Source organism: Oncorhynchus nerka, linkage group LG5 (genome assembly GCF_034236695.1).
Source record: "Oncorhynchus nerka isolate Pitt River linkage group LG5, Oner_Uvic_2.0, whole genome shotgun sequence".
NCBI lineage: Eukaryota > Metazoa > Chordata > Actinopteri > Salmoniformes > Salmonidae > Oncorhynchus > Oncorhynchus nerka.
In genome coordinates, this window is record NC_088400.1 from 41,482,174 (window position 1) to 41,507,694 (window position 25,521).

At 45.6% G+C, this 25,521-nt stretch overlaps 1 protein-coding gene across 1 annotated transcript in view; it reads right to left on the reverse strand.

Annotated features, from left to right (window-relative positions):
- Positions 1-25,521, reverse strand: part of afg2a (AFG2 AAA ATPase homolog A) — a 127,960-nt gene that overhangs the window by 15,771 nt on the left and 86,668 nt on the right. The window contains exon 16 of the mRNA XM_029659937.2: positions 4,521-4,685. Within this exon, the coding sequence (XP_029515797.1) occupies positions 4,521-4,685 (165 nt within the window). The remainder of the gene's footprint in view (positions 1-4,520; positions 4,686-25,521) is intronic.

Sequence of the window (25,521 nt, forward strand, 5' to 3'; positions counted from 1 at the left end):
CTTAGTTGATGCATTCTTCTGGGTGTCCTTGCTAATAAAACATCTTTGCAACAACAAATATGGGGTCATAAATCTTTGGTGGGGAACAGGGCAGAAGAACAACCACAACAGGTGTTAAGAGGAAGCCATTTATCTTCCTGCTTGGAAAACAAATTATATTATGGTGTTTTTTGTGGTTTTCTTTCTCCCCCTCCATAACAATGTTATTTCAAAGTCTTTCCACCTACAGATTGAGTATACGAGGCATTTTGATATTTCGAAGTCATACATTGGTTTTGGATGGCCGGTAATGTTAAGCAATCTTTACCGTTTCCTCAAATAAATCTAAATCAAATGAAATCAAATGTTATTGGTCGCAGACACATGGTTAGCAGATGTTAATGCGATTGTAGTGAAATGCTTGTGCTTCTAGGTCCGACCGTGCAGTAATATCTAACAAGTAATCTAACAATTTCACTTGTTGGAAGCAGCCACTCAATGTTAGTCATGGCTGTTTAACAGTCGGATGGCCTTGAGATAGAAGCTGTTTTTCAGTCTCTCGGCCCCAGTTTTGATGCACCTGTACTGACCTCGCCTTCTGGATGATTGCGGGGTGAACAGGCAGGGGCTCGGGTGGTTGTTGTCCTTGATGATCTTTTTGGCCTTCCTGTGACATCGGGTGGTGTAGGTGTCCTGGAGGGCAGGTAGTTTGCCCCCGGTGATACCTTGTGCAAACCGCACTACTCTCTGTAGTACACTATGGTTGTGGGCGGAGCAGTTGCCGTAACAGGCGGTGATACAGCCCGATAGGATGCTCTCGATTGTGCATCTGTAAAAGTGTGTGAGTGTTTTTGGTGACAAACCAAATTTCTTCAGCCTCCTGAGGTTGAAGAGGCGCTGCTGCGCCGTTTGGAGGGTACTATGGTGTTAAATGCTGAGCTGTAATCGATGAACAGCCTTCATACATATTCCTCTTGTCCAGATGGGTTAGGGCAGTGTGGTTGCGTCGTCTGTGGACGGCATTTGATTGTAAGGAATTCTAGGTCAGGTGAACAAAAGGACTTGAGTTCCTGTATGTTGTTATGATCACACCATGTCTCGTTAATCATAAGGCATACTCACCCGCCCTTCTTCTTACCAGAAAGATGTTTGTTTCTGTCGGTGCAATGAGTGAAGAACCCGGGTGACTGTACCGACTCTGATAACGTATCCCCAGTGAGCCATGTTTCTGTGAAACAGAGAATGTTACAATCTCTGATGTCTCTCTGGAAGGCAACCCTTGCTCGAATTTCGTCTACCTTGTTGTCAAGAGACTGGACATTGGCGAGTAGTATACTCGAAAGCGGCGAGCGATGTGCCCGTCTACGGAGCCTGACCAGAAGACCGCTCCGTCTGCCCCATCTGCGGAGCCATTGTTTTGGGACGCCTACTGGGATCCGATCCATTGTCCTGGGTGGTGGTCCAAACAGAGGACCCGCTTCGGGAGAGTCGTATTCTTGGTCGTAATGTTGGTAAGATGACGTTGCTCTTATATCCAATAGTTCTTCCGGGCTGTATGTAATAAGACTTAAGATTTCCTGGGGTAACAATGTAAGAAATAATACATTGAAATAAACAAAATACTGCATAGTTTCCTAAGAACGCGAAGCGAGGCGACCATCTCTGTCAGATGAACGTCCACAACACATGGTGGATATTTTGACAGCAGGGGATTTCGTGGATAAATTACCTTCTGTAAACAGGAAATCTATGAAATGTGGATCCACCTAATCAACCACAATGTCCCCACAATAGGCCAATATGATGTCCCCATACTGGGCCTATATGATGTCCCCACAATGTCCCCACACTGGGCCTATATGATGTCCCCACAGTGTCTCCATACTGGACCTATATGATGTCCCCACAATGTCCCCATACTGGGCCTGTATGATGTCCCCATACTGGGCCTGTATGATGTCCACACAATGTCCACATACAGGGCCTATGTGATGTCCCCACAATGTCCCCATACTGGGCATATATGATGTCCACACAATGTACCTCTGCCCATTTATGAGTAAACCAAGTTCACAGAGTCCTCTGGAAAACTGAGAGCCCCTTATTGACGTGCGTCCTCTCCGTGACACCCGTGCAATCTCCCGCAGGCTAACATGGGAAACAATGCTGATTCCTAGTAAAGAAGCCTCCTCTATCAAAGCTAAATGAGCCAACAGGTCTCCACCAGGCTGAAGGATTTGGCCTCTCTCTGACTCGGGACATGTGATGGAGTACATAAATCCTCGGGTTCTTCCTGTCAGGGCTTGATCATAAAAAAAGAGAAAAAGAAAAGCGTCACTCTTCCCTCCGGACTAGCAGCAATCCCTCTTTATGACAACACAATGCAATTACAGTATCAAATGTTACTTTGTTGGACGGCTGAAGGCGGATGGTGAAGGCAGGAGCAGTGCTGATGGACAGGTATGGTGGTTAGGGGGTGTAAACTTGGGGAAAACAGATGTCACTCTGGGCAGGAACCTGCCGGGTGGAAGATGTGATTTTAACAGGGCTTCTGGCTCAGAGCTGACATGACAACAACTGCCAGTCTTGTCACTCTACCAGTCCATTCAACCTTACCCTATCAAGACTTGGGATGCAAAAGGGTCTTTAGATGAGAAACACAAAATTAGGCAACACTTCACATTAATGACACTGTTGCAACTTTGTGTGAAGTGTAAGCCAAAATCATATTCTCTCCTCACAAAGTCTGACAACTAACGCAAGACTCAATGCTTAGAAATGTCCTTGCTCATTCTCTTAAGAGTTCCTAGTACTTCAGTTGGCAGAGAGAGGAGAGAGGAGGAGAAGGCTGTGTGTGAGCGAGAGAAATATGACTCGGCAAACCGGCCTCCAATTTCAATAAGAGCCCGGACGATTTACAAGGGCCCCTCGTCGAGCTTGTTCCCCTGAAGCGTGGGCTTGATACACGACCGATGCCCATCCGCCATGGCACGCCTCACCACCCTCTGCAGAAATCCCGCCGTGCCAAGACAAATACCCCCGCTCAGTAGCATTTCAAACAGATGCATAGCACCACGGCAGGCTTTTATGACCTGTCATGCCAGGAGTATTCACCCTCAGGAGAGCTATAGTATATTTAGTATAGACAAGATGCCTTTAAGCACTCCATTCCACCTATATATCCCACCTTATGGCCACCAAAAGACACTGGACCACAAGAGGGGGGGGGGGGGTTACCGAGAATGAACCTGAAAACAGAGATAGCAAACTTTCCACTGGGAGGTGAAAGCTCTATCCCAAACACCCCGTTGTAAAACGCAACACCTGATACAGAGGGATCGGTTTCCAGCACATACCTTCTCCAGGTGCCTGCTCTAAGCTGCTTTTGGGTGGGGGAACTATGGAGGGAAGGAGGGAGGAGAAAGGAGGGTGGGGGTACATGTTTTCAACAGATCTCTTCAAATCCCTAAAAGGTCATGTAGAGAAGCAAATTCCTCGACAGCTGTGTTCCTCTGATCAGATCTCCAGGAGAATAGCCAGAGAAAAGTTAGTGGCCAAAAGGTCCTAGACACAGAATTGACAAATCCTCTTCATAATACCCATGTGGCCTTGCAACCACATTTTGATCGACTGGAACATTTTGGACAACTGGAGTTGATGTCATAGCCACTGAAGGATGTGTCATCATTAAACCACCAAAAGCATGAAAAACATCTTGACAGGTAGTAGGGCTTGTCAGGGCTTCAACGGCACCGCACTGTTTCTCTGTCAAGACAACGTGATTCACACCCCAGCCCAACGTCAAGAGACAAGCCTGTCACACAATGGAGTGTTTGTGTGCTCGCTGCGAGTCCGCCAGCTGTGCGATCACGAGGCCCTTGACACAGCACAGACATAAAACAGACAGTGGAAGGCGAACAACATCTCCTTGCGAACGCTGGCCACCGCTCTCTTATTTCCTGTAATCGTTTAAAGGTAGGCTTAAAACAATAACAACGAGGAGAGAGAGAGAGAGAGAGTCTTTCACCTCAATATTTTTCTCCCCATGTTGAACTTGACTTTACGGTCTCCGTGTTGGGTTTGTCTTAGCCGATTTCTCTCTGACAGTCCGGCTCTTGCCAGGGTGGCCAACCATGAATCAGGTAGCATGCCTTCGATAAATCTCACTTGAAGGAATTGATTCAAACCTGGACTAAAATCCTCAATCATTTTGTCTAATAAAAAAACAATTTGCCGCCATCCATGAATAAATGGTAGAATTGTTCCTGGACGTGTCCTTTTCATTTGATATAAAAACACGTACGGGCACTAGTGCTGATATTCTTACATTCAATATCACATTCTCAATACTATCTGCATTTGTGTAACTTAGATTTTTGCGTAAACTACGCATTGATGTCAATGGGAGATGAGCCCCAGAATCGTTATTACATTACAACGTGTATTACATCCTGCATCTTCTATGTATTCTACCGTAAAATGACTTATTATAGAGTACGTGTTGTTTATTTGCAACCATAAATCAGTACTGTTTGTCTCACCTCTGCTCCGGAGTACTTTTCCGTTCGGGTCACCAGGTCATCCAGACACATGTCCTGGTCCACGGGCATGCTGCGGAGCTGCAGCGCGAAGATCTCCCGTCGCGTGGGGCCGTCCGGTAGAGGGACGTACACTATCCGGTCCAGTCGACCCGGACGCATCAGGGCCTAGGCAACAGAAGTGAGGGAAATGAGCTGTTAGTCATGTGTGTGTGATTGTCTCTGCTGCTGGGTGACAAACATCCCTTTGAGGATGGAGTCTTCATCAATCAATCAATAAATACATCTTTCCACCTATCCTTCTCTCTTACTCCCTCCCTCCATCTCTCTTGTTAGGAACGTGAGACGAGAAAAATTCCAAGCACTGATTGCAGGTGTGGTAAACTTGCCCAGAAGCAAGGCCTGATTTGCACAATTGACCTCAGCTCAAATCAAGCGTGAAGATTATTATTCCAAATGGAGGCCGTGTGCAGTCTCAGGAGGACCATATCCAATCAAAGTCCACACCATACGCCGGTTTCCAAGGCACAGAAAAACAACACTGGATGAAAGAATGCACATTGTTTACCATGTGAAACAGAAGAAAGGAAATCGCAGGTGAATATTCGTTCTAACACGTCGTCTTGCAGCGGAGGTAAGAATACTGTTTTGGTTTATCTCCGAGAAAGAAAAGATGAAGGGAACTATTCTGAACTAGTTGGACAACTGGTTTGTTAGGAAGGCATTTAAGTCCTTCAATATTGACTGAAGGGCGTCATTGCTCTTGGAAAGGAAGTTAACATGGCTAAACACCGCCGGATCAGCAGTCGCAGGGGGCAAACAGAATAGCTTTCCTCCCCACAACCTAGTGCACGGGTAGGCAACTAGATTTAGCTGCGGGTCAATTTTTGTTTGGAGCGAATAGTCGGGTCTGGAAAATAATTATAATAATTTGTACACTGCAAATTGACCACAACTAATCCTCAACAGAGATTATTTTTGAAAATAACAAACATTTCATATCTCGATTACATTGTGACAAGATCACGTCTTTTTTTTTTTTGTGGGAATACTTGGGAACAGATTTTCTAAATTAAACTCAAAGCTAAATTCCAATTATTTTACCAAAAACTAAAATCCCCCCCAAAATATATAAAAATATGGTGCTGACCCAAAAATATCCCTCCAACCACTGCGGTCTCTCTTCCCTGATGTCATAGAGGGACAGTTGGCTGCTCAGCACAGACAGACAGACGGGCCTGCAGAGGTGGAAGTAATGTCTGTGCCTCTGGTGAGCAGTGACCTAGCCCACAGCCTTTCAATTTTTTGTTTACGTCCTCGTCACATCCCCTGCTATAACCTTCTGGATATACAAAGGACTTTCAAGCCCAGAGACTTCCTTCCTATATGTACATATTTAAAATCTGTCTGCGCTTCCCTGTGCGGAACGTTTGCAAATGGGGGGAGATTTTGTTGTTGTTGTTGACGTAACCATAACAGTCTGGCTAACAAATTAACGATGTATCACGAGAGGATCATTTTGTTGTCGTTGTTGGGTTGTCCAGATTCCTCCACTTGGATCCGCCCTGCTGTGCGCTACCAACATGAATAGGAAGACAACAATGTCACTGTGATTAGGATGGGGGAGATGAACAGGCCCCAGGGCCACTGCCAAAGGAAAATAATAAAGGTCCATGCTGGCTAAGGGCCAGAGTAGCTTGACAACGTGTGTCTGGAACAAAAACACGTGAGGCTGTCTCTTCTTTGTCATCGCTCTTCCCACAGGGGGGACAGAGGAGGGGGGGGGGGGGGGGGGGCTGTGGTTGATTGTCGCCGAAGTGCGTACTCCGCTCCACGGTGGACGTGCCAGGGACACTTCCGGAGTTGATCTCCCTGGAAGTATGTGGCGGCCGCATGCCAGAGCAAACTTGCCGACCCCTCACACACACACACAGGCAGACAGACACACACACACACACAGCCTCCACCAGACAACTAGCCTAACAGGACACACCGGGGACAACTGAGTGTTAAGATGATTGAGCTCAACATGCTAAATCCATTTACGTTCGTTAACCCTAGATGTTGCTTGCAACAGATTATCTGGGTATTTCCTACAAGCAAAGTTGCACGCTTGCTCTACCATAAAAACACACACATTCACGCGTGTACAAAAAGCTACACATGCACACTCCCAACTATCCAGGTGCTCACACAAACAGACCCAACTCTGGGCTTTTGAGACTGCTAAACTCATTTGACTTCCCTGGAGGCAAATGTATTTTTTTCTGGTCCACTCAGGAAGCACAGGGGCCCATCCATCACTTAACAAGATACACTTCCTGTTTTCAAGGATCCGGGGGGGGCAGGACCCCAAAAGAAAAATACTTGGCTTGGCATGTCGGGAAAGCGTTGACGGGCTCTTTCGTAATGCCATCCTTCCACCTGAAGCCTTGGCTTGACAGCAGAAAGACAGTGATGGAGGGGGGACGAGGGGGGGGGGACAGAGGCAGGGAGGTATAAAGATAGCTGGAGCAGAGGACACTGACAAAACCCACTATAACCTCAGGCTAACAACTCTCAAAACGTCACAGACAAGAAACACTGCAGTTATTGTTGAATAAGGTACCTATATTCAAAGTATGAGGTTATCACAGTAGCCCATACTCTTCTCTGAGTTAACTATGAAGAGAAATAGTCCCACTGATCATGAACCTCTGCATCTCAACATGGTGACATCAGATGGGAACGTTCCACCAAATACTTCAAAATACTTTGCAATCGCAGAAAAAAAGTCAGGATACAGTATAGTGGCTTCAGTCCGCCTGATCAAAACAGGTTGAAAAAAAAGCCTCGCCCGCTCGCTGCCAGCCAAGTTTCACTGCCGATAACAACAGTAATCATTCCAGGGATTGCGATCCTCCTCGAGGATATAACGACAGATGACTTCCTATCTCTGAAGGCCACTACCTCTCTGGAACATTTCTTTAGACATACAGTACCAGTCAAAAGTTTGGACACGTCTACTCTTTTCAAGGGTTTTTCTTTATTTTTTAAACTATTTTCTGCATTGTAGTATAATAGTGAAGACATCAAAACTATGAAATAACACATATGGAATCATGTAGTAACCAAAAAAGTGTTGAACTTTTTGCACTGTAGGCCTACTGAACCTTTCCAAATCATGTCCAAGAAATTGAATTTACGACTAGTGGAGTCCAAGTTGTAGAAACATCTCAATGGAAACAGGATGCACCTGAGCTCAATTTCGAGTCTCATAGCAAAGGGTCTGAATACTTACGTAACTAATGTATTTCCATTTTTAAAAACTTATAAACGTGCAGAAATCTTTAAAAATCGCTTTGTCATTATGGGGTATTGTGTGTAGATTGATGAGGATTTGTATTTATTTAATACATTAAAGCCTTATTCAAAAATGTAACAAAATTTGGAAAAAGTCAAGGAGTCTGAATACTTTCCGAATGCACTGTATGTGGTTCAGTAGGCCTACAGTATATGTGGTTCAGCAGGCCTATATGTGGTTCAGTAGACCTACAGTATATGTGGTTCAGTAGGCTTATAAGTGGTTCAGTAGGCCTATACGTGGTTCAGTAGGCCTATATGTGGTTCAGTAGGCCTATATGTGGTTCAGTAGGCCTATATGTGGTTCAGTAGGCCTATATGTGGTTCAGTAGGCCTATACGTGGTTCAGTAGGCCTATACGTGGTTCAGTAGGCCTATACGTGGTTCAGTAGGCCTATATGTGGTTCAGTAGGCCTATATGTGGTTCAGTAGGCTTATATGTGGTTCAGTAGGCCTATATGTGGTTCAGTAGGCCTATACGCGGTTCAGTAGGCCTATATGTGGTTCAGTAGGCCTATATGTGGTTCAGTAGGCCTATATGTGGTTCAGTAGGCCTATATGTGGTTCAGTAGGCCTATATGTGGTTCAGTAGGCTTATATGTGGTCCATTGCAGGAATCAAACTCACAATCCTGGTGCTACCATCCATCATGCTCCAATCAACTGAGCCATCAAATCCACATACAGAATCCTTTTTTCATGCCACATCCTTTTTTTATGCTCGATTGTTATCTTCTTCTTTGAAAGGGACATTTCCCCACGCTGTTTGGCTGGCTGAGACATTAGTGGAGTCTGTTCCCTGCCCCAAAGGCATCCGCTCTATGTGGTTTCCTAAACCTGTCAGTCTGCAATCCGCAGAGGCCCCGGTGACTCACTACCTTCCACGGTGGAGATACATGGGCCACCCTGCAACTATGCTGGCCGGGGACACTACAGAGATAAAGTGGGAGCACAACAACGCACACCGTGCAGCTGGTCCACACCATCAGACCAGGGGGGTGCATAGGAGATGGTGTCTTCAGGGAGGGCAGGGGACAGGAGTGGGGGGCAGGCGGTAGAAGTTGGTGCCACCCAATAACATTGTGGAGAGGGTTACAAAAGAGAGAGAGGCAGAGGAAGGGAGAATTGGGATCAGATCAAAATATTAGAGGCTTTCAGTCTGATTTTGCCCTGGAGTCAAACTTGCTTGGGACAGGCGAGGCCACAATGTCCAAGAAGGGATTGCTCTGGTACCTGTTAACCCCTTATGGCACCTGCTGCCCCAATCACAGTCTTTTGCAGAATGTTTACATCTAGCCATTGTGGGTAGATCTTGCAGGACCAAAACCACAGGACGCGTTGGTTCACAGTTGACCACAAACACCTGTCATGTTCCTTGGTCTGTCGTAGAGTGTTTGGGAATTAACGGAAGCACCACGTTAACATAGGCCCCTCTTTTAGGAGGTGTGTCTGTGTGTGTGTGTGTGTGTGTGACAGGTGCGGTTCACTGTCACATACCGGGTGCGGACCAGGTGAGAGGGTGGGCTGGTAGGATGGTAGCAGCTGCATCCCACTTATGGGGATGCCTCCTAGGGGGGGACGGGGGAGGTCCGAGCTAATATGGGCACAGCTGCTGGGTGTGTAGTTAAATTGCCAGGCTCTAAAACAACCCCCTGAGCACCTCACAACTCTTGCAACTCTCACACAAAATGGCCGCTGTCAAAAAGTGTCTACATTTATTTGGATAGGACACAAAAATAGCCAAGACAAACGTTAAACACAGAAATAAAGGGACATGTGGGTTAAGTGGGAGTGAGCCACCCCCCCCCAAAAAAAGGTGAAGAAAAGGAGAGGAAATTAGGCTGAGCCCCGTTGAAATGTCAGGTCACTGGAGCCCGGAATAAAATAGCAGTAAAACGGCTGCCATAAAATACATGTATGTTTGCTTACCAGAGAGGTGTATCCTGTGAGCTGTCCCGTCCACAGTTCACAGTTGAATTATAAGGGGATTGCGTTAGGTGTAAACTATCAATGTCTGGTTTTCTACAATCCGTCAGAACCCATAAAGTGGCCTGGTTTGACGTGGTGGCCCTTGCTCCGGCCAACTCGTTACCAGCGCCTCCCCTCTCAAAATGTCAGAAATATTTATCTCGTCTTTCACTACTCTGCCTTGCTTCTTTCTCTGTTCACCCACCTCTCCCTCTCTCTCGGTCTTGTCAAACAAAAATGCTTTCAGTGCCTCCCCCACTCAAAACTGTCCCCCTTTTTTTACAGTACCAGCCTTCTTCTGGGGGATGACGGACGAAAGCAAGGGCTTCCGAATTTCATTTAACAAGCGGAAGTCCAGTGACAACAAACATAGCGGATCTGGGAACAGGGGGTGCTGGGAACAGGGGGTGCTGGGTACAGGGGGTGAAGGAAATATCTTCACAGCTGTGAATAGTTGCAGCCTCTTCCCCCCCGTATCCCCCTCCCCTCCCAGTGGCTCCCCCATAATGATAACCAAAAACAGTCGGGGAGAAATTAAACGACTATTCATAAAACTGACTGCTGAAAGAAATGTACCGACTGTTTTTGAGATATGCAAATAACGAGGAAAAGCTCTCAAACCGAAGTACAGAGAATCTGACTGTCAAGTTTTAAGTTATGGTCACATGCACAACTACAGTGAAATGCCATTCTTGCTGGCTCTTTCCCAACAATGCAGTAATAAATAAAAAAAAATTAAACATGAGAAATAGAAATAACACGAGAAAGTAAGTAAGCTATATACAGGGTCAGTTCCAGGGTCAGCGCCAATACCATGTTTACAATGTGCATGGATACTGGAGTGGGAGGGTTAAATATAATTTGGCATGGCAAACTGAACAAAATATAACTACGCTCCTGAGGTCCCAAATGCCAAGCGGAGTCACAAGCTGCATGAGGGGTGAAGATCTAACGAGGGGGAGAGGCGAAAGGGGTGGCCACCCCGCCAAGACTGCTAATAGGGCATGGGAAGGAGGAAGTGCTGTTGTGGGGGACGTGGACCGGGCCTGGGGAAAGGGGTGGGGTGGGGGTGACCCAGCTCTCCCCAACCCACCCTGCTCTCCCTTCCCCTCCAGCCAGACTGCAGGTGCCAGCCCACCTCAGGGTCCCCGCCAGGCTCTCATTATGCCCGGTGCCATTCAGCTGGCTCCTAACACGCAACCCTGAGCGCATTGTGTTTCTCTGGCGGCCCTTGTCCTCCTCCTCCTTCTCTCTGTCATGTAGGAGTGATGGAAAAAGAGGACTTTTAAGAGTAGGAGTTCAAGGGGTTTTCTTTTTCTTCATTTGGTGTTTTAATATGAAGGCTTCAGGTGTTCTGTAGTCTCAGTGGCTATCACCTTGGTTTGCATTTGTTTTTGTCTTTCACACCAGCACTCCCTCATGCTCCCAGACGCCATTATCATCACAGTAATCACCGGCATCAGACACAGGTCAGCCTGCTGGCAGGGTGCTGAAAGAATCACCTCAGCTTCCTGAATACACACACACACTCAATAGTTTCGAAAACATACCTGTAAAACACACACAGCCTCAAGCTTACACACACACACACACACACACACACAGACACACTCACACACACACACGCACTTGCAACACACGCGCTCTCACTCACATCGAGGCCTACTTACGTGCATACACACAGAGAGACAAACATAAACACACACATTGCTGAGTGACGAGGCTGACTCAGTCGGATCAGTTTCCACTTCCGTGAAATATAAACATTAGCTTGTTTACCCTTTACCCCAGTGGGATTCAAACTTTTTCAACAGGGACCCCATTTTTTCTGCACTAATTTCTGGGGAACCGATTTTTTTAGCAAGACTTTCTCGCGACCCCACCCCAAATCTAATGGCACAACCTTAAAATTGGTTAATTTAGATTTTTACATTAACAAATAACATTCAATTCATTATATTTCCATCTCTTATCAAATTAAAAGAAACAAATAAATACATTTACTCCATAAACCTGGTCTTTTCTCAAAAACGTTTGTATATTGTCCCACACAATAATCTGTACTCTTCAATTTTTGTGTCTTATAAAAAAAACACGTATTTTATTTTGGCGACTCCACTGCAGTTCCCCCACGACCCCACCAGGGGTCATGACCCCGGCTTTGAATATCACTGCTTTATCCCAAGCTGAGACGATGGTGGGGAGGGAGTCCTGGGCGTGTGTGTGTGAGATAGAGAGTGCGAGAGTGAGAGATGACATAAAGAGTACTCTTTCTCCCTCTCCATAATCCTTCCATCCTGTCCCCCTCCTTTGGTCTGGCAGGTGCCCATGAGCACCAATTGAGTCTGCCAGGCAAGGACAGGGGTTGACGGGGGGACAGGGGGAGCATCCAAAGGGGTGGGTACCTGTGGATGTAGGAGGCAGAAGGGAGTGGGTGGGGGCAACTAGACCGGGAAACCCTGTCAACAGGCTTAATTAAGAAAAAAGAATATCTGGGCTATATCTAGCTCTCAAAATAGCAATTAGCTGCCCCAGTGCTTGAACACCCAGAAAAAGAGAAAGAGAATGAAGGAGATAAAAAAAAATGCCCCTGCATGTGAAGACCTGTGTTTGGATTTCGAGGTGGACAAGGTCATCCTCTCCCTTTTTTCAATGGCTTGGCCCCGTAATCAGACCCTGCGCGAAACCTGTTTTTGTCACAACGGAGTGCCCACTTGGTTTACATGCCCATTGTGTACACAACACCTCTGCCCTTCTCCTGCCCCCCCCCCCCCCCCCCATGCTCCTCCCAAACACACCCCACCAACCTCCATCTTCCACCTGAACAAACCGCCCACTTACCTGTCTAGCTATTCCCCCACCACACACCATCCCACCCCATGCCACCAACCAGAGAACCTGCCCCCCTTTCCAAAACCGCGCAATATCATTGGCAGAGTGTTGCTCCGTACATCCGTACAACACTCAGTATGTTTGTAATTGTGTACCCTATCATTCCGGCTGGTAATCCCTACCAGCTGCCTCCCTCCCTCCCTCCCCTGTTTTTCATGGCCCACTCCAACCCTCTCTCCCCCCGTACTGCAGAAACACTGAAGCTCCACTCCAAGTGTGTTCAACGGGCCCCGGTGGATACACCCTGTTGACAGTGCCAAGCCTTTTATGCACTGAAAACACAGTATTCCCTTTCAGACACAGAGAGGATGGGGGGGTGGAGTGTGTTGTGGAGGGGGGAGGAGGGGATCAAGGACAGCACCTTGACAGACTCCAAACTTCAAAATCTCTTTCCTCATCTCTTCAAGTAGAGAGCAAGAAGGAGAGAGTGAATTGAGAGAGAAGCACAACAAAAAATGTACGCACAAAAGAGTGCATAATTAGGACAGGATATGGTAGGAGAGGGAGCTCTGGGGTAAAAAGAAAAAGAAAAAAAGAAGCAGGCTGGCTGGGGTCGCTTTCCCAGAAAGCCAAGCTGCGATACCCGACCCGTTTGAATGGAAAGCAGATAATCTGTTAACACAAGGAATGGCCCAGATCCTGCCTGCAGACTGACATAGATAGGTTGGTTCCTGTTCCAATCCGCTGCGGTAGCAGTGTGTGCTTGCAGCGTTGCCGAGGCAACCGGGTGTTCCGGCCAAACTCTTCTCCCCACAGATGGGAGGGCAGGAGGCGTAAAAACAACAGGTGGAACTTCCAGACAGGCACAGTAGGGGCACCTCACAAACCGAACACTGTGGTGGTGGTGGTGGGGCAAAACATACAGCAGGCGGAATAAGTTGAAGACCCCATCCAGCACTGTGCCTTGCTATACTAGCCATGTTACTCCTGTAGTCATATCAAGTACGGAGAACAAAAATGAATATCAGTAAAGGTACCATTTACATCTTCATTTCTTACCTCTATTTTTCACTGTGATAAGCTCCATTGCTGTTATTTTGTGCAAAATAATGTTGGTTAAAGTTGCTCAAGCCTGCGACCGACTGTTCGTGCATTCAGCTCCCCAACCCTTCCACATACTGACACGTATGAAAAGACAACACCAATCGTAGAGTAGTAGGTTTGTCGATTTGCCTCCGGTGTGCGTGGGGTAGCAGCCGAATGTCATGGCACTGTAAGGATCAAGTTTGGTTGGCATCCATTGAGTGGCCCATGTTACCATAAAGCTATTATTTACAATGGCCTTAACAACTATATAGGTTCCCGCTGAGGTTAACAGGAGGCCATGCCACTAGCTGTGCAAAGGTAGCTTTTTCAGCCTCTTTCTCCTAACCACATTCATATTTTAAGAGCTGTGCCCATTATGCAGGATTAGGCAGCCGCCCAGAGCTAAACTGACCAAGACTCACCTTAATAGCCCATATACCGCTGGGTGAGAGAAGTTTTCAATGAAAACTTCTCTCACCCAGCGGTATATGGGCTATTAAGGTGAGCGTTGATGCTGCCCCATGATAAGAAGTGCCCACTTTGCCAAAGGCAGGGGCGCAAAATATGCATCTCATCCATTCCCACCAAAGCTCCGTCAAAGTCATCTAACATGAATGGAATGGCACCTCAGTACCTCCAGGCTCTGATCAGGCCCTACACCCAAACAAGGGCACTGCGTTCATCCACCTCTGGCCTGCTCGCCTCCCTACCACTGAGGAAGTACAGTTCCTGCGCAGCCCAGTCAAAACTGTTCGCTGCTCTGGCCCCCCAATGGTGGAACAAACTCCCTCACGACGCCAGGACAGCGGAGTCAATCACCACCTTCCGGAGACACCTGAAACCCCACCTCTTTCAGGAATACCTAGGATAGGATAAAGTAATCCTTCTCACCCCCCCCCCCCCCTTAAAATATTTAGATGCACTATTGTAAAGTGGCTGTTCCACTGGATGTCTTAAGGTGAACGCACCAATTTGTAAGTCGCTCTGGATAAGAGCGTCTGCTAAATGACTTAAATGTAAATGTAATGTAAATGTAAATGAATCACGTAGCCTATACGTTAGAAAGAGTATATACATCTACTGTACAAAACCTGACAGATTGACCAGGTATGAATGCTGGTGAAAGCTATGATCCCTTATTGATGTCACTTGCTAAAGCCACTTCAATCAGTGTAGATGGGAAAAAATAATTATTTTTAAGACTTGAGACAATTAAGACATGGATTGTGTATGTGTGCCATTCAGAGGGTGAATGGGCAAGACAAAAGATTTACACCAGCTTGCGAAAGTATCATTTGATTTACACAACATAACTACCATTTTGAAGATGCAAAATATTTTTCATTGTGAAACAAACAAGACATTATAGAAAAAAAACAGAACTTGAGCGTGAATAACTATTCACCCCCCTCTCAATAGTTTGTAGAGACACCTTTTGCAGCAATTACAGCTGCAAGTCTCTTGGGGTATGTGTCTATAAGCTTGGCACATCTAGCCACTGGGATTTTTGCCCATTCTTCAAGGCAAAACTGCTCCAGCTCCTTCAAGTTGGATGGGTTCCGCTGATGTACAGCAATCTTTAAGTCATAGATACTCAATTGGATTGAGGTCTGGGCTTTGACTAGGCCATTCCAAGACATTTAAATGTTTCCCCTTAAACCACTCAAGTGTTGCTTTAGCAGTATGCTTAGGGTCATTGTCCTGCTGGAAGGTGAACCTCTGTCCCAGTCTCAAATCTCTGGAAGACAAACAGGTTTTACTCAATAATTTCCCTGTATTTAGAGCCATCCATCATTCCATCAATTCTGAAAGTTCTTCAAAAAGTTTCCCAGTCCCTGTTGATGAAAAACATCCCCACATCATGATGCTGCCACCACAATGGTGTTCTCGGGGTGATGCGAGGCGTTGGGTATGCGCCAGACAGCGTTTTCCTTGATGGTCAAAAAGCTAAAATTTTGTCTCATCTGACCAGAGTACCTTCTTCCATATGCTTGGGGAGTCCCCCACATGCCCTCTCTTGGCATTTAATGGTGCTCCATGGGATGTTCAAAGTTTTGGATATTTTTTTATAACCCAACAACTTTAAAAAAAAAAAAAAATGATGTAAATTTTATGTATTTAATTTGACCTCTTTTTCACCCCAATTTCGTGGTATCCAATTGTTTTAGTAGCTACTATCTTGTCTCATCGCTACAACTCCCGTACGGGCTCGGGAGAGACGAAGGTTGAAAGTCATGCGTCCTCCGATACACAACCCACACAGCTTCTTAACACAGCGCGCATCCAACCAGGAAGCCTGCCGCACCAATGTGTCGGAGGAAACACCGTGCACCTTGGTTAGTGCGCACTGTGCCCGGCCCGCCACAGGAGTCACTGGTGTTGGATGAGATAAGGATATCCCTACCGGCCAAGCCCTCCATAACCCGGACGACGCTAGGCCAATTGTGCGTCGCCCCACGAACCTCCCGGTCGCGGCCGGTTACGACAGAGCCTGGGCGCGAACCCAGGGTCTCTGGTAGTACAGCGCCCTTAACCACTGCGCCACCCGGGAGGCTGATCTGTACAACTTTTAAAAATAAAGTCGACCCCTAATCTTAGTCCATGTATCTTATTATGTGATTTGTTAAGCCATATTTTACTCCTGAACTAATTTAGGCTTGCCTAAACAAAGAGGCTGAATAATTATGCAACGACTATATTTGAGTGATATATTTTTTATTAATCTTTAAAAAATGTTTTCTTCCACTTTGACAGAGTATTTTGAGCAGATTGTTGACAAAAAAAGACAACAATGTAAAATTCAACTAATGCGAGTACACCGGACTCTATCATATGGACACATTGATATGCCTCCACCGTGAGCCATTTGCAGCTAAAGAAATGAGCGCATGGAACTCAGAGTTAGAAGTTACTTGGCCTATAGACTATCGTCAACTAAGTAAAAAAATAAAAATAAAGCTGACAAATAAAAACAGTAGAAAATATCCTGATGAAAATTCAGGTTCTTTCAATCACATTCATCTATCTACTCCGCCTGTCTGCCTCCCTTTCTATCTGTCTTGACTTGAGCTATCGTTAGTGAAGTCCAACATTGTATCAAATCAATCAACTGGGTTAATCCCAAAGCTGTCAATAGTGAACTTGCAACATTGTATCAACTTGCCTATTCCTGGCAATCAGAGTTTCCTGTGCCAGTGAGCTCGGGATATACAGCTGTTTTTACGCTATGGAAAACTGTTCAGGCATTTTATGACATTTCCACTGGATATATGGGATCCTCAGAGAATGATATTTTGCTCTTTCACACCATGGCTTGATGACTATCGAGGGAGAGTGTGGGAAAGATTTTTCAAATACTATGAGGAACAATTAGCCTGTCATTCGCAATGGATGTTAAAAAAACAGACTTTGTTAACTTACTGTGTGAGGTGAAGAAAAAATTACTGAGAAGCTCAGTAGGGGTGGTCAGAAATCAGACATCCCCAAATGGGCACTTTGCGAACAACAGGCCAGGAGTCCTACTTTATGAATTATCAAGAGATATGCGTCTATATCGTCGCCACCCATCCCTCCCTTTCTTCTTGTCTCAACAGTTCAAATTATAGTCAAGACACATTATCTTTACACATATTTTAGATGCTTTTCACCGACAGCCTCAACTCAATCAGCTAGGCCTATTGCCATGCATGCTCTGTCAGGTATCAGGACTATATAGCCAATGCAACTACAAACCACACGGATAGGCATTCATAAAAGTGCATTGCGGGGCGACACTGTATAGCCTAGGTTACTATTCTACTTTTTGGGGATAGGAGGACAACAATTATTTTTGGTCTAGCCTAGAGCGGCATATCGGCCAGGAACGGGCCATCCTGTGACTTTACAACAAGGAACAAATAAATGCAATAAATGCCTAACACTTGACCCTCGTTGTATCCCAGCTTCTTTGTGATCATCACATATCTGAGCATGTGAAAAAGAAAAGCATCTACAGAGCCCTTTTCCCTGCCTCCACCTCCGCTCCCCTGCTTCAAGAGCAAGGCGACGCAGCATTCTGCACCGTACGGGTTCAAACATCCCCTTCCTCCAAAGGGGAAGCAATTTCATTGTGTTCTCTGAGATAATTGCCAATCCTTTAAATGAAAGGGTTTTCTTGGTGCTGTGGTAATTACTAGATGCGCAGCAAGGGTCTGGTGAAGGGAAGAAAACATGACAGGCAGGTATTAAAATCCAGAGGGCGGGACAGGAAGGAAGTTGAGAGAGGGATGTGTTGAAAGAGAGAGAGAGAGGGAAGGAGGGGGGAGGCGTGCTGTGCACCAGGGCTGGTCCTGTTTAGCCACCGTTTGGGGTTGAGGGAGGACATGTTTATGGTCGGAGGGTTGGGCCTTTTTTGATCTGGGTAAGCAACCCTCTGCCAAGTGCTGAAGACACATCTGCTCCCGAACCCTCCATTGCAGTGGAACATGATTTATGTGGTGATCATTGACCTCTTTCCTAAATCATTGATCTTTTTTTAAGAACTTCCCATTGAAATATAATGCAGCTAAGATGAGCTGAGATACTTGGCTAGTCTTTTGGTGAGCAGAGACAATTACGAGCACAAAAAGAGAATTCCTTAACAATTTGATGTGCACAATACGAGTTCATAGGATCTTGACAGTGTTTTACTGATGCCATTGCTACATCTCTACACTACTGACTTCAAGGTCTGGAGGAAAACTCCAGCCCGAAACGTTTTGAAGTAGACTAAGAGTAAGGATACAAATGCAAACAGAAGAGTTAACAGAAAAGAGCCCTGTGAAACAAATTGAAAATATGGTCTGGGATTGGTGCTAGATATATACCACAGTGAGGAGAATGGGGGTTGGAACAGGAATTGGTCTAGGAAAAGTGCGCAATGAGGAAAGGACATGGATGGTGGGGCACGGAGACCATGGATGTGGGGATCAGGAAGGCAATGCTGAATCACAGCTGAGGGGAGGAGGGCACTAAAGAGCCTCACTGGGTGTGCGGCATCAGCTGTTGTCTAATTGTGTCCTGTCATTCAGAGTGATTTGCACCTCTCGCTCTCTTGATTTCGTACCCCTTCACTCTCTACTTGCCCTCTCGCTCCTCCACTTTTCTTCCACCTCCCTTTCTGTCTATCCTAAACCAAACCGTCTGTCACCAACGTTTCTTTTCATCAAGGACAACTCGATGGCATTAGATAGTTTTCCTTATAACATGGCTAGCATGACCAGCATATTCCGATACATAGATTACAAGGTCATTCATTGCAAAAAATATCAGGAGTCGTTCAATTAAAAAGCATATGTCATTCCATCAAAAGTAGCAATATGAAGAAACGTAGTAAACTCTTGTATATGTGCATCTGGATAGTGGAAGTCCAGACCACATCATTCCATCTAATGGAAGAACGATCCAATAAACATTTTTCATTTTATAGAGCACATTTCCTTTTTATCTCTGTCTAGACATACAGAGACAAAGCACTTCTGCAGTGTTGCCAGGGAGTTACCTGTCCAAGGACTCTGGCTTGGAGAAAGGTGTGTTTATTGTCAAGCAAAGGCAAAGAGGGGCAGACAGCACAGGGAGGAGGGAGGGTTAAGGCGTGAAACAATAGCCCCAATCAAGAGGAGGAGGAGGCCCGTCAGAGAAGCATTTTTCTGCAATTTGAGAAAGTGGAATCTGGTCGAATTGGTGTGTTCCGAGTTCCGATCGCATGAGTTATGTGAAGGGGAGGCGGGTGGAGGGTGGCCCTAATTTATACTTTCAGATATTTTTCAGGGGTTAGGGGTGGGGTGGTAGCAAAGCCTCACTAATGCTGAGCAACATTCCAGATCAGACTGTCTGTCGCCATGGTGATGACTGAGGGGGCAAGCTTGGACAACGCAGGAGAGAGTGGACCCGGCAACAGATATAGTGACAGACTGCGCCACAAGCTACAAAACAGACTCCAGCCGCAAGGTCAATCATCCCAACTAGCATTATCATTCTTTACGCCAGACAGACAATATTGGATTTACAACAGAGTAAAACTCATAGCGGAAATAGTGCATATTTACAATACAAACCGAAACACTCATATTGTGCCATTGACCTAATACCAGTACCCCTCTAATCCATATTAATTTACTTTGGTATTAATTACCTAATCAATATGTGCCTGTGGTAGATCTCGCTTTCAGTGCTGGCCAAAGAACCTATGGAATACCACCATTATGAACATAACCAATGTTGTAGAGCATACAATTGTCCATACTGTATGGTTATTTAAGGAAATGCAATGTTGATTTGTATTTTATTTATTTAACCATTATTTTACCAGGTAAGTTGACTGACAACACATTCTCATTTACAGCAACGACCTGGGGAATAGTTAAAGGGGAGAGAAGAGGGGATAAATGGGGCGGCAGGGTAGCCTAGTGGTTAGAGCGTTGGACTAGTAACCGGAAGGTTGCAAGTTCAAACCCCTGAGCTGACAGGGTACAAATCTGTCGTTCTGCCCATGAACAGGCAGTTAACCCACTGTTCCTAGGCCGTCATTGAAAATAAGAATTTGTTCTTAACTGACTTGCCTAGTTAAATAAAGGTAAAAAAATAAATAAAAAATGAGCCAATTGGAAGCTGGGGATGATTAGGTGTCCATGATGGTATGAGAGTCAGAGTGGGAATTTAGCCAGGTCCCCGGGGTTAACACCCCTACTCTTATGATAAGTGCCATGGGATCTTTAGTGACCAAAGAGAGTCAGGACACCCGTTTAACGTCCCACCCGAAAGACGGCAGCCTACACACTCACTCTCAGTACACTAGACTCAAAGCAGTAATAGTCGTATATCCTGTTTTCTATTTTACAAGAGGGTAAACTGTGCGTGAAATACAACACCATACACAAGTCTATTTCTGTATTTGTCTTACTGCTCCTTGGAATTTAATTATACACCCCTGGACTGTAGTGGTGTATACAGACACAAAAGTAGATGCTTATCGAAATGTACAAGGAACTGGCTTATAAATGATAATTAGATAGGTAGTGGCTGTATATCTGTGTGGTGGCCAGCTCTGGTTGCTAATGGCTGGGTTAATGGTGCAAGTGCAGTAGCAGTTGCCGTCTGACATTCTGTCATGTACGCTCATTTAAAACTCTGCCAGCTAACCGCGCCTCCAGTTGTGTAACACTCCGGATCTAGGTGATTCCTTTCGGCATAAAAAAAACACCCTGCGTTTCTAAAGATAGATAAACTGGTCTATTCGCATGCTGTCAAATGCTTCATCTCAAAACAAACAAACCCAAAAGTCGTGAATTTATCCAGTAATATTAATCCTCTTTGAATCTCTCTTGAGCTGCGCCCATAGTGTGAGCAACATTCTGTTATGGTGCACTAATACATGCAAAAGACACTAGTGTACACAATTAAACATGTGAAAAATAGGATATAGTCTACACTCCTACATGCTATTGCAGGGAGGGCTGTTATACTGTGGAATGATGATGACTTTGATAATACAGTGTTGATAATGCAGCATTGATGGGCTGTGAAAAAAATGTTTTACCACCTGAGCATAACAGCAGGCACATAACCCATGAACCTGCACAAAGTAAACAGGTAGAGACCCAGTACAACACCCTTCGACACACACACCCTTCGACACACACGCAAAGATACACACACACCCTTCGACACACACGCAAAGATACACACACAAAGATACACACACACACACACACACACACACCTTTACACAACACCTAACAGCCAATTTCCTGCTCCGGCAGATTATCTCACGAGAAGAATGGCAGAATCTTTTCCCTCCCCACCTACCCCCCCCCCCCTACCCTCCTTCTTCTCCCCTCCAGCTACCCTCATTCCCCTCTCCAACCACCTACCCTCCTTCTTCCCCCCCCACCTACCCTCATCCCTCTCTCCCCTCTCCAGCCCCCCTCTCCACCCCCTACCCTCCTTCCAACCACATACCCTCCTTCCTCCCCCTACCTATCCCCCCACCTACTCTCCTCCCTCTCTCTGTACTTCGACGCAAGGTGAGGATCACAAAAGGAACACCTGGCAAACACGGATGTAGCCACCCCCCCGACTCCCTTTTCAGAGGCGCTCGGCCCCACAGCCACAGGAATGGCAAACAAGACTTTCAGGAGGGCTCCGGATCCCCAGGCTCGCCTTTCACACGATAGGAAGTGGCATTCAGACCCAGGAGCTGCATCTACATGTCCCACTCACTCCTCCAGAAACATCTACGTCTGGGTGAAAAAGTAAGTGAGTGAATGTGTGTGAGGGAGTGAGGCAGAATGGGAGAGAGATAAAAAGGGGGAGGAGGATAAAAGGAGGGAAGTAGGGAGAGGAAAGAGAGAAACAGGGATATACAGTGCATTCAGGAAATGTATTCAGACCCCTTCACTTTTTCCACATTTTGTTACAGCCTTATTCTAAAATTGATTAACATATTATTTTCCCCTCATCTACACAAAATACCCCACAAGGAAAAAGCAAAAAACTGGTTTTTAGAACATTTTGCAAATGTATAAAACAACAAAAATGCCTTCAGACCCTTTGCTATGATTTGGAAAGGCACACATCTGTCTATATAAGGTCCCCCATTTGACAGTGGATGTCAGAGATAAAACCAAGCCATGAGATGGAAGGAATTGTAGAACTCCGAGACAGGGTTGTGTCGAGGCACAGATCTGGGGGAGGGTACCAAAACATTTCTGCAGCATTGAAGGTCCCCAAGAACACAGTGGCCTCCATCATTCTTAAATGGAAGAAGTTTGGAACCACCAAGACTCTTCCTACAGCTGGCCGCATGGCCAAACCGGGCTCCAGAGTTCCTCTGTGGAGATGGGAGAACCTTCCAGAAGGACAACCATCTCTGCAGCACTCCACCAATCAGGCCTTTATGGTAGAGCGGCCAGACGGGAGCCACTCCTCAGTGAAAGGCACATGACAGCCCGCTTTGAGTTGACCAAAAGGTACCTAAAGGACTCTCAGTCCATGAGAAACAACATCGTCTGGGAAAATGGGAAAAACTCCCCAAATATAGGTGTGCCAAGTTTGTAGCATCATACCCAAGAAGAATTGAGGCTGTAATCGCTGGCAAAGGTGCTTCAACAAAGTGCTGAGTAAAGGATCTGAATATTTAGATGGCATTTTTGCCTTGTTCTTATGGGGTATTGTGTGTAGATTGAAGAGGGTAAAACAACAATTTAATCCATTTTAGAATAAGGCTGTAACGTAACAAAATGTGGAAAAAGTCAAGGGGTCTGAATACTTCCCTGAATGCACTGTGTATATATATATATATATACATGAATGAGAGAGAGAGAGAGAGAGAGAGAGAGATAGAGAGAGAGATAAAGCCCTTTGAATTGAATTTAGAGAGCTAGAGGAGAGAGAAAAGAAATGAAGATAGCTAAAAGCGGGAGGGGGATATAGGGGAGGGATGTAGGGAGAGCGAGAGGAGAGAGAAAAGAAATGAAGATAGATAAAAGCGGGAGGGGGATATAGGGGAGGGATGTAGGGAGAGGGAAGAGGAGAGAGAAAAGAAATGAAGATAGATAAAAGCGGGAGGGGGATATAGGGGAGGGATGTAGGGAGAGCGAAGAGGAGAGAGAAAAGAAATGAAGATAGATTAAAGCGGGAGGGGGATATAGGGGAGGGATGTAGGGAGAGCGAGAGGAGAGAGAAATGAAATGAAGATAGATAAAAGCGGGAGGGGGATATAGGGGAGGGATGTAGGGAGAGGAAGAGGAGAGAGAAAAGAAATGAAGATAGATAAATGCGGGAGGGGATATAGGGGAGGGATGTAGGGAGAGGGAAGAGGAGAGAGAAAAGAAATGACGATAGATAAATGCGGGAGGGGGATATAGGGGAGGGATGTAGGGAGAGGGAAGAGGAGAGAGAAAAGAAATGAAGATAGAGCGGGAGGGGAAAAGGGATCGGGAGGGGGATATAGGGGAGGGATCTAGGGAGAGGGAAGAGGAGAGAGAAAAGAAATGAAGATAGATAAAAGCGGGAGGGGGATATAGGGGAGGGATGTAGGGAGAGGAAGAGAAGAGAGAGAAAATAAATGAAGATAGATAAAAGCGGGAGGGGGATATAGGGGAGGGATGTAGGGAGAGCGAAGAGGAGAGAGAAAAGAAATGAAGATAGATAAAAGCGGGAGGGGGATATAGGGGAGGGATGTAGGGAGAGCGAGAGGAGAGAGAAATGAAATGAAGATAGATAAAAGCGGGAAGGGGATATAGGGGAGGGATGTAGGGAGAGCGAGAGGAGAGAGAAAAGAAATGAAGATAGATAAATGCGGGAGGGGGATATAGGGGAGGGATGTAGGGAGAGGGAAGAGGAGAGAGAAAAGAAATGACGATAGATAAATGCGGGAGGGGGATATAGGGGAGGGATGTAGGGAGAGGGAAGAGGAGAGAAAGAGTGTGTACAGCAAGCAGTAGGTATTTTAGTTAGCTAATAGTTAGTCTAGAAAGGTTTGATTCATAAGAAGACCTTCACACAGTGCAGAGTTCAATATCGTAATTTTAAAAAATGCACAAAATCAAAAGCAACATACACTGTGTAGTACGGAGTATGAGTCAACTGTCAACTGATGGTCTACTATTTATCCTTGAGCAAAGTCAATGCATCCATGTCTACAGAACAGTCATGATTCACCAACTCCTCAGACACAACATTCTAAGGACCAGATGTACTATACCTTAAATTAAAATGTGCAAGAGCCTAGATATTTAGTCCCTCAGAGTCCAGGAAGGCATGTCAAAGACACCTGATGCACAAACCGTCAACATACAGCATATAAAGATTGGATCTTGACGTTCCAAAGCATTCTACAAACTATTTCGAACAAATACTGAACAAAAACTTAACACAGCATGCAACAATTTCTCAGAATTTACTCGGTTACAGTTCACATAAGGAAATCAGTCAATTGAAATAAATAAATTAGGCACTAATCTATGGATTTCACATGACTGGGAATACAGATATGCATCTGATGCTCGCAGATACCTTTAAAGAAAAGGTAGGGGTGTGGATAAAAAAAACTGTCACTATCTGGTATGACCACCATTTGCCTCATTCACGACACATCTTAGCATAGAGTTGATCAGGCTGTAGATTGTGACCTGTGGAATGTTGTTTCACTTCTTTTCAATGGCTTTGCGAAGTTGCTGGATATTGGCAAGAACTGGAACACAATGTCGTACACGTCGATCCAGAACACCCCCCCCCACCCAAAAAAAGCTCAATGGGTGACATGTACGGTGAGTTTGCAGGCCATGGAAGAAAGTGACATTTTAACCTTCCAGGAACTGTGTACAGATCCTTGCGACATGGGGCCGTGTATTATGATGCTAAAACATGGTGGTGGCACATGAATGGTGGTGGCGAATGAATGACATGACAATGGGCCTCAGGATCTAGTCATGGTACAGTGCCTCGCAAAAGTATTCACCCCCTTGGCATTTTTCCTATTTTGTTGCATTACAAACTGTAATTGAAATGGATTTTTATTTGGATTTCATGTAATGGACAAACACAAAACAGCCTAAATTGGTGAAGTGAAACGAAAAAAATAACTTGTTTAAAAAAATACAAAATAAATAAGATCTGGTGCAACCAACTACCTGCAGAAGTTACAGAACTAGTTAAATAAAGTCCACCTGTATGCAATCTAAGTGTCACATGATCTGTCACATGATCTCAGTCTATGTACAACTGTTCTGAAAGGCCCCAGAGTCTGCAAAAACCAC